At 37.7% G+C, this 17,495-nt stretch overlaps 1 protein-coding gene across 5 annotated transcripts in view; it reads left to right on the forward strand.

Moving 5' to 3' along the window:
- LOC129237373 (guanine nucleotide-releasing factor 2) overlaps positions 1-17,495 on the forward strand; it is an 84,418-nt gene that overhangs the window by 64,267 nt on the left and 2,656 nt on the right. For 4 of the 5 annotated variants that reach the window (XM_054872071.1, XM_054872070.1, XM_054872069.1 and 1 more), the window contains 13 exons: positions 996-1,106; positions 2,291-2,416; positions 2,482-2,612; positions 2,710-2,988; positions 3,373-3,928; positions 5,198-5,484; positions 11,322-11,427; positions 11,505-11,946; positions 12,013-12,181; positions 14,936-15,104; positions 15,170-15,284; positions 15,361-15,758; positions 15,839-15,964. In XM_054872071.1, coding sequence (XP_054728046.1) covers positions 996-1,106; positions 2,291-2,416; positions 2,482-2,612; positions 2,710-2,988; positions 3,373-3,928; positions 5,198-5,484; positions 11,322-11,427; positions 11,505-11,946; positions 12,013-12,181; positions 14,936-15,104; positions 15,170-15,284; positions 15,361-15,758; positions 15,839-15,964 — 3,015 coding nt within the window. The remainder of the gene's footprint in view (positions 1-995; positions 1,107-2,290; positions 2,417-2,481; positions 2,613-2,709; positions 2,989-3,372; positions 3,929-5,197; positions 5,485-11,321; positions 11,428-11,504; positions 11,947-12,012; positions 12,182-14,935; positions 15,105-15,169; positions 15,285-15,360; positions 15,759-15,838; positions 15,965-17,495) is intronic. The other variant, XM_054872072.1, reaches the window with a different exon arrangement.

Consider the following 17,495-nt stretch of genomic DNA (forward strand, 5'->3'; position numbering starts at 1 on the left):
CAACATCAAAAGCACACCACAAATACGAGGGCGAGCTCGGCCAAACACCATAAAAGGGTGTAAACCAATGAAGCTAAGTTTAGTTAACAAGCTGCATGGGGCGGTGCATCATCAATGATGCAAATTCTCTTGGCATGCTTTGTTCGCAGTGCTCGGTGGTGCATAAAAGAAGAAAGGATATAAAAAAATCACTGAGGTGTTTTTTTGGTTACCTAGGGTTTTTTTGGGAACAGAATTCGGTTCAGTTCATTTTATTGTTGTCGCTAGAATTGACCTATTAATTTTTCACTTAGTATAGCGAGCTCATAGCGAATTGAGTCGCTCTTGTTCTAAAAATTAGAGAGCTTTGAACCGATTTTTTGTTGTTGTTATTGTAATTATTCATAAAACCCTGCCCAGTGCTGTCATTGGATTTCGTCGTCTTTCTCATCTAACCAATGATTTAGGAAAAAGGCTGTTTCGATAGAGTGGGACCAGAGACGAAGGGGTGATAGTGCTGTGTATTTGATATTGCTGTCGATGAACCGTTTGCTGGCTGCGTTGTAAGAATTTTATAGCTAGCCGCAATTTTATACAAGGAACCGTTAATTCGAAATAAGTAAAATATTTACTATCGTTTGATAAACTGAACCCTCCTCCGAGTCTGGCCAGACTGGCTTTTCCGACTTTGGACGTGAATTTAACATATTTCTGTTATAGCTAACGACTTGAGCTGCCAGATAACTTCCTAAAATTTAATTTCCTATCGATTTGTGGTTATAACCTTTTAAAAACGCGCCTCGAACAGGACGAAAAAAGGCCAGGCCCGGGTGCTCAACTGAAGGTTTTAATATTAGCTAATATTTTCTATAGTTAGGCCTGCCATAGAAGTTCTACTAACAACGTTTTAAGCCTTATATGTTCATCTAATTAAGTTATAGATAGAGCAGATTTAACTTACAATTCCATCTAATATTAAAATTTTAAAATTTAATATAAAAATAATATTATTCCAGAGAACGTGATATTTTGGAGAAAACCAACTCAAATCCCATACGCGCCTCTCACAGTACAGAGAGTATTCTGCGCGATACGAGTCCACCACCTAAACCGCCGCTACCAAATAGGTAAGGAGCCTCATATGCCCGATTCGAGCAAGTTCCGAAATTAAAATGAAATATTTTCACAGTGAAATTAAACTAATATATTATTATTATTATTTGTAGGAGTTATATACAATATAATATAATCCAACCCTAATTAGCACAATGGCTACTAGGGCATGGATATATTTTTTGTGAATTTAAATAATGGAATGTTTTTTGGTTCAAACAGCTAGCAGTACTAGCTTTGAAAAAAAATGTTACAGAGCTATTTTTCGAGTATTTAAAAATATACGTGCATCAGAGTGTCTCACAAAAAAAAGTTACCGTTTTTCCACCAGAATTATAAAAGTTAATATATTGTAAGACTTCCGCTAAAGTATTTCCCAAAAATATTTATATTACGTAAGCTTAGCCGATTTGAAAAAATGAAAATTTTTATAAATACTATTGTATTAAAAAAAATTAAATTTTTTTTTACATTTTTTTGATTTTAAAAAATTTGTTTTTTAATTCATTTCCTAAAAATCGTCTAAGTTGATAAAAAAAATATATACTTAAAAGGTCTGCTTAAAAATGTTTAAGTGTTTTATAACCACCAGAATTATAAAATTGATTATTTTTTAGACTTCCGCTAAAATATCCTAAAAATATTAATATTACGTGAGCTGGGCCGATTTGAAAATATCACCAAAAATCGAGATTTTTATAAATAATATTTAAAAACTTTTTTTTTTAATTTTTGTTTTTTAATTCATTTCCTAAAAATCGTCTTGGTTGATAAAAAAATGTATACTTAAAAGGTCTTCTTAAAAATGCTTAAGTATTTTATGAACGGTGTAACAAAATAATGAGGTTTTCGACAGCACTTTCAAATTGGTCCAGCTCACGCAAGTCTTAACATTTTTCCTAAAATGTAATATATTTTATAATTGCGGCAGGAAAACAATACCAATTTATTTTTTATTTAATTTATGTTTTTATTTAATTTATTTGTTATTTAATTTATTTTTAATTTAATTTATCTTTTTATTTAATTTATTTTTTATTTAATTTATTATTGCTTTTTTCATCGAAAGTTATCCACTCTAATGTATATAGACGATTCAAGCATTCAATTTCACTGTGATAATATATCATTTTAATATCGATGCAGGCCTGCATAAATTTGAAATTCCCTCAATGTCTCATATTTATTTTCACCTCAGACCACCACCGCTGCCGCCCAAACGTCGTAGTCAACAGCAACAACAGCAGAATTCACATAATAAGAGCATCAACTCGGACTTGGATTGGAGTTCTGACATTTCGCTTGGAAACTATGGTGTTGATTAGTAAGTTGCAAACATTTAAAGCAATCCTTCATTAATTTTACCTAAATTCTCATTTCAACTAACAGCAATCTTTCGGTGCGTTCACATTCACCGGACGAAAATTCTAGTCAATGTTCGCTCGATTCGGAATTAAATCATTCACGCGAGGAGGAGGAGCTGAAGTCATTGGTGTTAGCCAATCGTCTGAACGAGTTCAGTAAGTTTGATCAATATTTAACTCTTGTACGAATAAGAAATTACTAACCGAATAATTATAATAATAAAAACAAAATAAAAAAAAATCTTATATTCAGAACCACTCATAAGCGGTGGCAAACGTGCTGCGTTGAACAATAAAGTAGCTGGCAACAAAACAGTTGGCACTATTGGTGGTGGAGGCGTTAGTAGCGAGTCCACCAACACACAAGCACAAAGCGTTGTCCTCGAAGATTCCAAACGTGCTGCCGGCACTAGCGATGACGTAGATGAATGTGATTTCACACAAGCCGGCAATGTCAATAGCGGCGCTGGAGGCGCTATGGATAAACTGGAAATGCGCAAAAATATTAACAATCGTCATTCCAATGAATCGGGTACTTAAACAAAATCAATTACGCCGTTGCTTTAGCTGCATTCATAATTTGCCATCATATCCGTTGTCACTAAAATGCGATGCGATTTTGTATTCTGTTTTGTTTTTGTTTTTAATGTAAATTGCATGATTCCCCTTCATAACAACTGTTTTGTTAATTGTTATTTTTTGATTATTGTTATAATTTGAATTTTATTTGTCTGCCCAACCTACGTTCGTATTTAGTGTATTTTTTTTTTTTTTTCGTTTTTTTATAGAAAGTATTTATGAACATATTTAGATTTGTTGCAGTTTCCTATTGTAATGGTTTGCATTGCAAATATATCACAACTTGTGCAGGGAATGACAATTAATGACCTCTTATTCTCCTCATCATCCTTTGTAGGCTTCGTCTCCATGACGTCGGTGCGCACCTCAGCGCAGAGCGTTTCGAAACGTTCATCAGATTGTGGTTTTCAGTCATCTACCAAGTCTAGTTCTAACTCAGAAATCGCTTTTGATGCCATTGAATCGTCGAGTAGTGGGGAATTTCACACGCAAACGCAAGAGTTCCACCAGCAAACGACGTGCTTATCCATGACGAACACGATATCGTCTACAATGATGACTACGTCGAACAGCATCATGAATAATATGTCCACATTGGCGCACGATGCGCGCTCAATTAGCAATACGAGCAGCGTGAGTCCCGATCACTATGAGAGCGGCGGACTTATAACGGAACGTTCAGTTCACACCACCAGCAGCGCTAGTCATGTGCAATCGTCGTTTTCGTCGCTGGTGAAGGCTAATAGCTTGGACACTACTTCATCTTCGGATGGTGGCATGGGTTCGCATAGTGATCTAGTGCCGCCAGCATTGCCGCCCAAAACGAGTCGTAACAAGGATGCACGCATATTTTCTCAATATGATAATTTCGATGAAATCGAAGATAACAATAGGTAAGTGAAATGTAATTATAAAAGACGCTCTGGTAAGCGAATCTTTAAAATTATGCACAAATATACATACATATATACAGCCAGTCTAATAGAAGAGTGACCGCCAGAAACTTTCCGATCGACGAAACCACAATTACACGTAATTAACTATTATCGGCACCCTAAACATCATTCATAATGATGCATTTGCATTTTCGCCTTTATCAAAGAAAAACTGTGAACTACCGAACTTTCTCTTTGTTGACTTGCGTTGTTAAAACCCTGTAACTCCCAACTGAATGGAACAAACAAAAAACGACAAAAGAATTTGTTTAGTGTAAAATGTCACATTGACAACGAGCATAAACTTTAACCCTCCGTTGCTCACCCGGGTCTGGCCAGATTTTTTCGACTTTGGGTGTGAATTTAACATATTTCTATTATAGCTAATGACTTGGGCTTCCAGGTAAAAAAAATAAATAAATAATTGGCGCGTACACTTCTGTTAGGTGTTTGGCCGAGCTCCTCCTCCTATTTGTGGTGTGCGTCTTGATGTTGTTCCACAAATGGAGGGACCTACAGTTTCAAGCCGACTCCGAACGGCAGATATTTTTATGAGGAGCTTTTTCATGGCAGAAATACGCTCGCAGGTTTGCCATTGCCTGCCGAGGGGCGACCGCTGTTAGAAAAATGTTTTTCTTAATTTTGGTGTTTCACCGAGATTCGAACCGACGTTCGCTCTATGAATATCGAATGGTAGTCACGCACCAACCCATTCGGCTACGGCGGCCGCCTGATGGTTGGGCTTCCAGGTAGCTTCCTTAAATTTAATTTTCTATCGATTTATGAATATTACTTTTTAAAAAAGACCCTTGAACAGGACGAAAAAAGGCCAGACCGGGTGCCCAACTGAAGGTTTTAAACAAGGTGTCCAATGGAGAGTTAAATTGTTTGATTAATAGTTAACGAGATATAGATCACTACAGCCATCTACCGACGGCAGGGAAAAAAGAGTTCGACAAATCCTATATTTTGCATTGGTTAAAAAAATGACCGGAGTGTTGGGAGAAATATATCTTTCTAAAAGGGGACTATGTTGAAAAAAAAAATGTTGTTTGAAAAAATAGCGTCTTCATCTCTAACACGGGTACTTATTGAACCCCCCTCGTACATTGCTTGTTAATTAAAACATGTATAGCTAGTTGCAATGTTAATAAATAAAATAAAAAAGCTATGGGCGAGTTCTTAAAAAAAAATCCAATCGATAATAATTTCTTATTTATATTTTAGCGAATTAGCCGAGCTTCGTCCCCACCATCACTATAACAGCAATAGCTATAGCCAGCATAATCAACACGCGCTGCAACAACATCATAATCATCATCATCAATATCAGCATCACGTGTCGCAGTGGCAGCAAACGAAACATCAAAGTCTCATCGATTCACGACGTCTGGGCGGCGGTTTTGTCAGCAGTTGCACGACCATGGGAAGTATTGGTGTCGATATCAGTAGCAGTGGCGGTGCGAGTGGCACTGCGGAACAACCGCCGCCGCTACCCATCAAGAAAAAGCACAGTAAGTTCAATCACACGGCATACACAGTTAATTTATATTTTCGTTCTTTTTTTCTCTTCTGTTTTCTTTTTCTATTTTTCACTTATTTGATATTTACGTCACACACCATTGGGTTTGGTTTTATATTGTTTTGTGCAATTTGTTTGCGTACCTTTTGTAAAAATACAACATACACTTACGCACATACACACACACACGTGTCAACATATGTACCTCTCCTCTGCATACGCCCCCACATAAACAAATACGTACTCGTATATTTGTCAATGGATTCACTGATTTTTTGATTGTGGTTGGCTACGATGGCGCCGGCCCATTCACTTTCACCTTCGCATAAAATTTATTATATTTTTATTTCTGCTTCATTTGTAAACGTTAATGTTTGTATGTCTGTCCCCCTGCAATGAACTCACACAAAAAAACAACAAACAACAATTTAATTGCAATACACTGATTATTTGAATGAATTTTTTTATTTATTTATTTAAATCATTTAATTAACGATTTAATTTACTTTTATTGTAAATTGAAATTTCGTTTTTGTGAAATTGTTCGCAAATAGTTTTCGTCATAAGTCTCTTGCATTTAATATCAGACGCAGAACACAAAGACGTAAAACAACAGCCACAACAACAACAACAACAACTACGACTTGCACAAACCAAAACGAAAACCAGAAAACGTTTACCAGTTCAACTACACCCATTATTTCCGCATTTCCCACTACACTTCCGTTACATAGTAACGGGTTTCAAGCACAAAGCTGCCGCAACCAGTACAACAAAATCCACAATAATTCCCACTTTGACTTGTTTGGTAGTAGCAAACAAGTACATGCACAACCTACTACCGAAACCGACGAAACTACAACAACAAAAACAAAAACATGTACATCAACAACAACAGCAGAAACCAATAAACATTTTCATGAAAATAATAATTCTAGTGATAATAGTAAATGTAATATTGTCTTGCGAAAAACGCTAACCCTAATGAATTGTTCTAACGATTTAGTGTTTCAAAGTGTGGCCTTTTCGGGTAAGTCTGCCTGTCTACTCCACCACTCTTAAAGTACCGAACAAGTTGTTGTTTTGCATTTAGTGCAATTGTCAGTTGGCAATTGCTTGCAATGTTTGTTTTTATTATTGCTTTACATATCATGAATGTTGAAGATTGCAGTTCAAGTTGAAGATATTTTTAAGTAATGGACTTGTGTTTGTGTTGATTCATTTTCATTGCTTGATTTCAAGTTCAAAACAGTTTAATTTTGTGTGTTCGTTTTCGATTCGCTTCCTCACAGCATCTGCTTTTCTTCATTGTAGCAGCTTAAATAATGGGTGCTCATGTGGGTTTCAAGCGTCTTGAATGTTACTGATTGTAATATACCCCGTTTTAATTTGAATTAGTTTTATAAAAAAAAATATTTCTGTCATATTTCTATACCAAATTAATCCAAATTTAAAATTTTTTAATTAGAAAAAAAAAAATTGGGTACGCAGTTTTATAGCCCATTAAATTTTAGTATATTATATATTTTACTTATGTGGCACTACAACCGTGTAACGGTTTTGGCCGAATGCAAAGCGGCGCACGAGCTGTTTCTGTCCTGCGCTCGTTTGTGCCAGTTGGAAATCTCGAGCAAAGGCAGGTCCTGCAGCACTTAGTCTTTCCAACGCTTCCACACCTTCCTTTTTGGTGTACCGTGTCGTAAGTTCGCCTTGCTGGAGCGTCTTCTTTCATACGGGTGACATGGCCAAGCCAGCGTAGCCGCTGTTTTTTTACACGCTTAACTATGTCCATGTCCTTATATAGCTCATACAACTCGCTGTTCCACCGTTCGCGGTACTCCTCACTAACGCGGAGGGGGCTAAAGATCTTGCATAGAATTTTTCTCTCGAAGGCCGTTGACATTGTCCATGCTTCTGAGCCATATATTAGGACGGGAATGATGAGCGTATTGTAGAGTGTCTGTTTAGTCCTTCGAGAGAGAGCTCTACTTCTCAGTTGCCTACTGAGCCCAAAGTAACACCTGTTGGCAAGAGTTATTCTCCGTTTGATCGCAAGTGTAACCTTTTATGCAAAATATTTAAATAATTGACGCGTACACTTCTGTTAGGTGTTTGGCCGAGCCCCTCCTCTTATTTGTGGAGTGCGTCTTGATGTTGTTCCACAAATGGAGGGACCTACAGTTTTAAGCCGGCTCCCAACGACAGTTTTTTTTTATATGAGGAGCTTTTTTCATGGCAGAAATACACTCGGAGGTTTGCCATTGCCTACCGAGAGGCGACCGCTATTAGAAAAAACTTTCTCCATTATTTGGCGTTTCACCGAGATTCGAACCAACGTTCTCTCTAAATTCCGAATGGTATTCATGCACCAACTCCTTCGGTTACGGCAGTCGCCTTTATAGATTATGTTAAAAAAAAGCTCTAATAAAACAGACATTTCAGTTGGATACCGCGAATTTTACTGCCATAACAGTCTTAACAATAGCTTTCATTTCTTAGTCTGACCACTCAATTTCAATTTTACTGCGCCATTTGCATGCGCGACTACAGCGGTTCGATTTGCTGGAGGCCTTTTGAAAATTAAATGTTAAGACATTATTATTGCATCTGCTTTCTTGGCACCCTGCCCATAAGTCAGAACCTTTGAATTGTCAACTCCTTCGTACGCTTATTTCCACCAAAAAAAATCACAAATTTTTTGTTATATTGTTCTTAAAGACCGACCATTTCCATCTGTCTACTTGAAAACTGTCAAGGATGACATAAAAAAGGTACCGTCTAGAAATTACTCACTACTGACTTCTAGGCGTCACCTTTGAAATACCCTTTATTTTTGGATAAAATGGTAAATGAGCAAGCGATAACATAAAAAAAGGAGAGATTTTCAATTTTTTCTTCCCTTTTTTGTAACTTTGTAGAAAAAATATTTTGTGATTGCAAATTTTCGCACCCATTTATTGCATTTTATTAACCTGAATCAACATTTCCATTTGCGTTTATATTCCTTTAATGAAAGTACATATGCTTGTGCATACGAGGAGTGTATAATATGTTCGCAGCCTAAGATATTTATAGAGAGAAAAAAGAGGTTTTATATATATTTTTTTTATTTTTCAATGTAGTCTCACTCGAATGGAATACAATTTTGTATATCTGCTATTTTTTCTCCTGATTACTCCTTTGAGCAGCATATGATATACAGGGTTGGCCATATTAAACTGACCCATGTGATTATTAAAAAAATATGGAAAAATAAACATTTTTTTGTGTTTCATTGTGAAAAACATTTAATTTAGTTCAAGGAGATTCGTTTACATCACTTTTTGAATATGATATCGCGCAAGTGGTCGCCCTTAGCACGTATTTGGATATGTACAGGGTTGGCCATCTTAAACTGACCCATGTGATTATTAAAAAAATATGGAAAAAGAAACATTTTTTTGTGTTTCATTGTGAAAAACATTTAATTTAGTTCAAGGAGATTCGTTTACATCACTTTTTGAATATGATATCGCGCAAGTGGTCGCCCTTAGCACGTATTTGGATATGTACAGGGTTGGCCATCTTAAACTGACCCATGTGATTATTAAAAAAATATGGAAAAAGAAACATTTTTTTGTGTTTCATTGTGAAAAACATTTAATTTAGTTCAAGGAGATTCGTTTACATCACTTTTTGAATATGATATCGCGCAAGTGGTCGCCCTTAGCACGTATTTGGATATGTACAGGGTTGGCCATCTTAAACTGACCCATGTGATTATTAAAAAAATATGGAAAAAGAAACATTTTTTTGTGTTTCATTGTGAAAAACATTTAATTTAGTTCAAGGAGATTCGTTTACATCACTTTTTGAATATGATATCGCGCAAGTGGTCGCCCTTAGCTCGTATAGCGTAATGTGCCCGTTTTTCGGCGTTTTCCATAGTTTTGGCCAGCGTCTCGGCCGATATGGCGGCTATTTCCCGTCGGATATTGGCCTTAAGTGCGCCTAGTGTCTTTGGCTTGTTGACGTAAACCTTAGATTTCAAATTACAGTAAAAAGTTATAGGGTTACTCAATGGGTCAGTTTAATATGGCCAACCCTGCACAAGGTTTTTCTCACGTTGGCGGTTAGATGCTATCGTCTTAGCATTGTCCCAGCTTGTGTTTATGGAGAATAAGCAATGCAGGATGGATATTTTCCAGATGGACTCCAATCTCCGGAAGACTCCAATCTAGGGTCATTCTTGTGATGCTATTAAATCATTGGAGAAATATCGTTTATTTTGTCGTTTAAAATGGGAATCTATGACTGCCCGTCCCATTGGTGGTGGTAAATTTTTGGATTTTTTTTTTTTCATTTTAATTTTCAAAGATAAAAAGTGACTGTAAGCCAAGGCATAACTAAACTTAAGATGACTGATGGATTTCTGAAAATCCCACCTGCCATAAAGTCCGAGAGGTGTGAACAAGTCCGCTAACTTTCCATATATCAACTATACGTTTTTGTTTTTTTTTTTTTTTTTTTTTTTTTTTTTTTCAATTGTAAATTTTTATCGAATCCTCCACAAATCTGTAGTAATTTAATTCTACAGCGATGCAGTATATATTTTTCAATTTGTTGAACATTTAAAAACATATTTGCCTAACCCCTGTATATCGCAACTTCTTCTTCTTCTTGACTGGTGCGATAACCCCTTACGATTTTGGCCGAGTTTAACAAAGCGCGCAAGTAATTTCTTTCTCATGCCAACCGGCGCCAGTTGTACACCGAAAGTGAAGCCAGGTTCTTCTTCACCTAATCTTTCCAACGCAGAGGAGGCATTTCTCTTCCTCTGCTACCACCAGCTGGTACCGCATCAAATACTTTCAGAGCCGGAGCGTATGTACCCATTCGGACGACAAGACCAAGCCAACGTAGCCGTTGGATCTTTATCCGCTGCGTTATGTCTATGTCGCCGTAATGCCCATACAGCTCATCGTTCCATCGCCTGTGATACTCGCTCTCGCCAACGTGCAAAGGTCCAAAAATCTTGCGCAGAATCTTTCTCTCAAACACTCTAAGGGACGCCTCATGGGATATTGCCATTGTCCAAGATTCTGCGTCGTACGTTAGGACGGGCATGATGAGAGCCATGTAATGTGTTAGTTTTGTTCGTCGAGCGAGGACTTTACTACTCAATTGCCCTAAATATTGTTACCAATATTGAGCTGATAAGTTATTGCAAAGAATCTTAGGCCGCGAACTTACCAGGCGTCTCTCGTTTATCGTTGCAAATGCATCCTTTCTAATTAATTTCAATTCTTGATTTTCTTCTAATTATTCTAGCCTATTTCGTCATTTCTGGGTAACTTTTCGCATTTCGTGTTATATATTTTTTTACTATTTATTACATTTGTTGTTAAGCAGTGCTGCGTGCAATTTGTAGTGGCTGCCGTAACGCATGGAATTGATGTTAACCCATTCGTTAAGTTGTTAATTAATCGTTTAAAGTGAAATCCGATCGCTTGGCAAGTTGCATTTAAATAGTCATATTTAAGCTTCCAAAATTTACTATGTGTTTTTTTTGTGTTCGTTTCTCCAATTGTCGAAAGCGATTAAAGCAGTTTTGCGACTATGAAAAAAAACTCATTTTCCCTTTTCATTTCATTTGTAGTCTATTCTGCGTGTTCTAGTCGCTTACCACACTGTCTCTCTTCATATTCACCAAACCCATTTGCCCGCTTGATAAATATCCAATTTATCTACTAAGTGTTAACTGTTTACATATCCGCCATTACTGCCTCCGATTTCATTTACGCATTTACTTTCAGTATGACTTGATTTCTAATTATTTCATTTCCACAGTTTGGGCGTATATGGAGCTATGTCAGGGTCCCAACCGGCCACTTGGACGCCATACAATGCATATGTACGATTTGACGGGGAACATCTCACACAGCCAAACAATGAAGTTAGTATTGCATTTATTTAATACATCAGCCAGCTAGAGATAATCTTACTCGCTTTTCGTTCATCCAAATTTCACAGCATTGTGCCACTACCAAAGGACTTATCGCCACCGTCGGAGCAGGAAATGCCGCCCGCACTCCCACCAAAGAACTACAAACAGCAACGCAAGTCGAGCGCCACACCGCCCACCATAATCACTACGCCACCGCCTAGTCCGAAGCCCGCACATTTGAGCGCCAGTGCAGATGCTGAGAATGGGCGGCCAGCGCGTGTGCTGTCCGCCACACAAGGCAGTGAAATGATGTCAACCGTCTGTGAAGAGCTTAGTGATCTTACCGAAGAAGAGCAGGCGTCACTGCGCCACTCGCATCAGTTGCCCAACGAGAATTGTAGTAGCCATATGAGTCGTCGACATTCACCACTGCGTCGAGCAGACACACACGAAGGTACGCCGGGCTGTAGATCTGAGAGCGCTGGGGAAGATCAGCTGCTAGAGCATAGTAATTTTGGTGATGATAAGGTAAATGTAATGATGCTTGTGAAAAAATACAACAATTTTCAACATCATTTTATTTGTTGCTTATAGTGTGGTGAATTGCAAACGGTTTCACAGGAGGAGTTGCCAAAAATGCTGGAGGAAATTGATGTGACCAAATATTTGGTGCTGAAGAGAAAAGACGAGGATGGGCCGGAAGTGAAGGGCGGTTACGTTGATGCATTGATCGTGCATGCGAGTCGTGTGCAGAATGACAATGGTGCGTCAGTATTTAAAACAAAAATGATATAAATGTTTAATAACTTCAAAAATCAGTTTCTCTCTTGTCTCATTTCTCCAATTACGAACGTTCATCGCTTTTAAGTCTGCTTCTACGGCATCAAGCCATCTCTTTCGTTGTTGTTGTAACAGCATAAACATTCCACATACTTATATACGGGCAATGCTGCTGGAGTAGCAGGGTCGTTTCGGTAACGTAGAACCGACTTTCGTGGTCGGCCTCGCTTTCTTCCTCCAATTGTTGGGAGAGAGAGAGAGAGTGACTCAATTGGAGAAGGATTGTTGATGAAGCTATGGTCCACCACAGACTGTGAAGCTAAGAGAGAGAGAGAGAGAGAGAGGTTTAAAAATCGGCCGCCGTAGCCGAATGGGTTCATGTACGCGCCAATTTTTTTTTTTTTTTTTTTACTTTAAATCACATTAGTGTTTCTTGTTAGAAAAATGTTGCACAATGTTTGTCAAACGTCAAACTTTTAATTGGTACTCCTACGATTGAGCAAATTTTGGCTATATAAAAAACACGAACTTGCATACTTTGTATGTAAGGCAAGGCGTGACAACTCAGACAAAAAAGAATTGTGAAAAATCAACCATATTTTGTAGTCACTTAAAACTTAAAATTCAATGGGCTATAGAACTGGTTAAAAAAATTAAATAATTGGCGCATACACTTTTGTTAGGTGCCAGTGACATGCGTCTTGATGTTGTGCCACAAATGGAGAGACTTACAGTTTAATGTCGCCTCCGAACAGCAGATGGTTTTTATGAGGAGCTTTTTCATGGCAGAAATGCACTCGGAAATTTGTCATTTTCTGCCGAGGGGCGACCGCTTTTAATAAAAACTTTTTTTCTATCATTTGGTGTACGGAGAATGTTTTCATGCACGGACCTATGTACACCCGAATGGTAGTCACGCACCATCCCATTCAGCTATGGCGGCCGCCCATATAAAACTGCATACCCATAAAAATTAAGAAAACTGATTAAAAAGTGAAAGTTTTTATGAAATTTTGAAAAATTTTGTGCAAAGTTGAAACTTTGCGGTAAATGGTTTCTGTTTTGCTTTTGCTTATAAAAAACTAGTGGTGTGTTTATACATTTTTAACGGGGTGTGTATGAGAAGAAATCGTGGGGTGCAAAAAAAAAAAATCGAGGAAAGAGAACATAAAATTTTCAATTCACTATGCGTTTTTAAATATGCAGAAAAAAGGCACATTTATGTCTAATGAGATGCTGTTAATAGATGCACCCGAATCTTCAGAACTTCTGTTATGGCAAGTCCCAGCTTCCCCACATGAGTCTCAATAACCCAGTGTCACCACTGACAGATCAGCATGACCAGACGACTGTCTTTTCATTTACATAAAATGAATTCATATCCAGACAAAAGAATGAACTGTGTGAAAAATAGCATGCACAATGAATAGTAAACAAATAATGTAAAATGAATCTACAGGGATGCCAAATATATAGAATTAGTGATGACACCAGTGAATGGCGGGGGATCCCTAGCACTTTAAGCGTCCTGTGTCTGCCGTACTAAAGCCAAAGAACGCCATCTGTCTTGCGCGTAATTGTGCAGTTGCCTTTAACAGCGGTCAAGGGGACACCGATATCTCGGATGGGGACAACTGAAACCGGTTGTGTCGACTCTTTTCAATCCCCTTGATGTCCCCACTTCCTCATCTACATGACCAAGCTCATAAGATACCTGTAAAGGAGCATAATAAACTGCTCAATAAGCAGTTCCTGTTAGGGTGTTACCGCAGGCCCCATCTATGCAGACACCTGCTTGCGTCTAAGCCGCCTCCCAGAGAGTTCCGCGTAACCTTGGCACAATTACGTTTTGGATACTGTAGCAGGTTAAACTCCCACCTATCCAGAATTGAACCCGACATACTAAACATATGTCCGGCATGTGAAGGCACCTCGCACGACACTAACCACCTTTTCACATGCCCCATCAAACCCACTCATCTAACACCCCTCTCCCTCTGGACCCAACCGGTCGAAACAGCAAGTTTTCTGGTGATTTACACTACACTGACAGGGCAAAGTTACTGCTATAACAACAACAACAACCCTTTTCGGACAAGCTCATCGACAATTTCATTTCCCTCTATGTTCCTATGCCCTGGAACCCAGATAAGAGAAATGTTTCCTGCACATTCGAGACGTTTGATCTCCTCTTAACAGGAGGTGACCAGAAGAGACGACAAGATGGAGACGATAGGGCCTTTATCGCAGCTTGACTATCGGATTAAGATAGATATGTCTCCCTCCCAAAGATACTTATGTCTCCCTCCCAACAGCGATCCCAACACCGGTTCTATGTTACTGACTCGGATTTATATACGGGCAACTACCGTAACTTCAACAGCATTCGCCAAAAATGTATGGACAATGTGTCATGCTGTTACAAAATTTTTTTTTTTTTTTTTTTTGCATTTTGAAACTCTTCCACCAAACGAGTGATATATCGATGGTGAAATATTGATTATTGTAGTTATGAGGAACGATAGATGAATCGCTCGATTGGAAATGAATTTAGAGTTTTCGCGAATTTGACTTAAATAAATTACTTAGAGCAATATTTTTTATAAATTAATGGACTGGTTTATTTTAATGCATCTTTTTACGGTTTCGTTGCCAAGTTGAAAGACCATCTACTTCATATTAAGATTAAAATACTGTACGAATTCAAACAACGAAATTTCATTTTACATATTTACAGCTTTCATTGATGCCTTCATCACGACGTTCCGCACCTTCATACAGCCAATCGATGTGATCGAAAAGCTAACACATCGCTATACGATATTCTTTTGTTGCCAAAATGACCAAAAGCAACGGGTGGCCAGGGAGACATTCTCGCTTCTAATGAGAGTAGTGGATGGTTTGACGTAAGAATTAAATTGCAAAAAAATCAAAAATCATCATTTTTTTAATTTTTTTTATTTATTATCAGGTCCATGGACCTGACAGATCAGCTACTGTCGCTCATCGTGGAATTCAATTACCAATTGGTATGCGCAGGCCAATTATATTTAGCAAAAACATTGCGCAGCATATTTGTGGAGAAGGTAAGCCATTGCATCACTCTCGTCCATAGTTACCACTTATTTACCTCTAAATACCACTTATTTCACTCAATTGCAGGTGACTTTGTTCAGAGAACAACGTTTGCCACCACCCAAAGCAGATATGCACATCACAGTCACCAATCAACCCAGTCTACTCGATCTCAAATCAGTGGAAATTGCCGAGCAAATGACGCTGCTGGATGCTGATCTATTTCAGAAAATCGAAATACCTGAGGTATTGCTCTTTGCCAAAGAGCAGAGCGAAGAGAAGTCGCCCAATTTGAACAAGTTTACCGAGCACTTCAATAATATGTCCTTTTGGGCGCGTTCGAAAATTCTTACTTTATGTGATGCCAAAGAACGTGAAAAACATGTTATTAAATTCATAAAAATTATGAAGCATTTGCGTAAAATGAATAATTACAATTCATATTTGGCATTGTTGTCAGCGCTCGATTCAGCGCCCATTCGAAGGTGAGTTGGTGAAAAGAAATGGAAATTTGTCTGCTAGAAAAGATTTGAGAATTTAATGGGCTGTTGTTTTCTTTTGTTAGACTGGAGTGGCATAAGACTATTACTCAAGACATAAAAGAATACTGTTTGCTGATTGACTCCAGTTCCAGTTTTCGCGCGTATCGAACAACATTGGCTGCAACAAGTCCGCCGTGCATTCCGTACATGTAAGTATAAAGGGTAAATTGATGCAAGCATAGTTGGCTTTAGAAATCTTTATTTTTTTTTTTTTTTTTAATTAAAAAAAAACGTTATTTCTAAAAATGCTTTAGTTTGAATTAATTGTACTAAAACACAATTTCACAAATAGCTTATACATATTTATAAATGTTTGTAGAATTTTTTTTTTTTCATTTTTTTTATTAAAAATTTTTTTTATTAATTGTTTTTATTACTTTATTATTATTATTATTTTTTATAATTTTTTTTTATTATTATTTTTTTTATATTTTTTTGTGTTATTATTAATTTAATATTTAATTTTTTTTTAGCTTAGCTTTTTTCCAATCGCAGAGGTTTGCCAAGGAACAACCTTTATTAGAATGAAAACTTGTTCTATCAGTGGGTTTTGTGCCTGCGCCATATTAAATTGTAGTCACACACAAACCCCATCGGCCACGACGGCCAGGAGAACCGCACTTCGGTTTTAAGGTGTTCTCTATTCATCCCAATACCTCGTCAAACCCAGTAAACCTAGTATGGAGCTGGGTTGAGCTAAGCGTATGTGCATTTCTTCTGGTAGCACAAGGACGAGATGTCCACTCCTTCTCGCTATGGCATTTTTTTCGCTTTGGTATCGCTTTCGAGAAACAAGTGTGGTGGTGTTTCTGGGGATAGATCGCAGAAACGGCAGAAGACATTGGACCCTACAGTAACCTGTGAGAATGTTAGTAAACATTTTCCATTTGCCCTTATGAAGGTTGATGAGATTTTTAAATTTCTTTTAATTGTACCCTTCAAGTAAGAAGTTAACCTGACGTAGCCCCACAGTTTGGTGCCAGCTTACACCTCGTAACCTTAGCTCTTCGCTCCTAAGCTCTTGCTTGATGTTATGTTGTTCCATGCCAAGGAAGGGCTCAAAGCCTATAATTTTCGAAGACGTAACCTCTCTAGCTAATAAACCTCGGGCACGAGGCACCAATTGGTAGAAAAAGTAGGTCGCCCCTCGGCAGGCAATCGCAAATCTCCTACTGTATTTCTTCCATGAAAAAGCTCATAAAAAACATTTGCCGTCCGAAGGCAGCGTAGAACTGTAGGTTCTTCCAACAAAGAGTGTAAGCGCAAATTATTATTATTATTATTATTATTATTATTATTATTATTATTATGAACTCGAGGATTATAGAGGGCTTGACCTCAAAGAATGGCAAGGTCTTGAATGCAGCCTGACTGTCGCTCAGAATGGCAATCAGCTCATCCCTGAGCTCTCTTGTCGAAATGTTGATGTTGAGGATTGTTCAGCAACACTTTGCGCTACAGCAGCAATATTCTCAAAAGAACGTCCAATTTTTGGGCTGCCAGAAGCAGTTTTTGCCACATTTTTTCTTCTCCTTCGAGCAGTCAAAGCTGTTTGTCGCAACTGGAGCGTTGCCTAGTTTTGAATATAAAAAATAACTAAAATTCCCATTAAAAAAAGGAAATACCAAATTTTTGTTGAACTACTTAAAGAAATTTGTATGTGGTGGTCTTGTCTTTACG

The sequence above is a fragment of the Anastrepha obliqua genome, chromosome 2 (genome assembly GCF_027943255.1).
Source record: "Anastrepha obliqua isolate idAnaObli1 chromosome 2, idAnaObli1_1.0, whole genome shotgun sequence".
NCBI lineage: Eukaryota > Metazoa > Arthropoda > Insecta > Diptera > Tephritidae > Anastrepha > Anastrepha obliqua.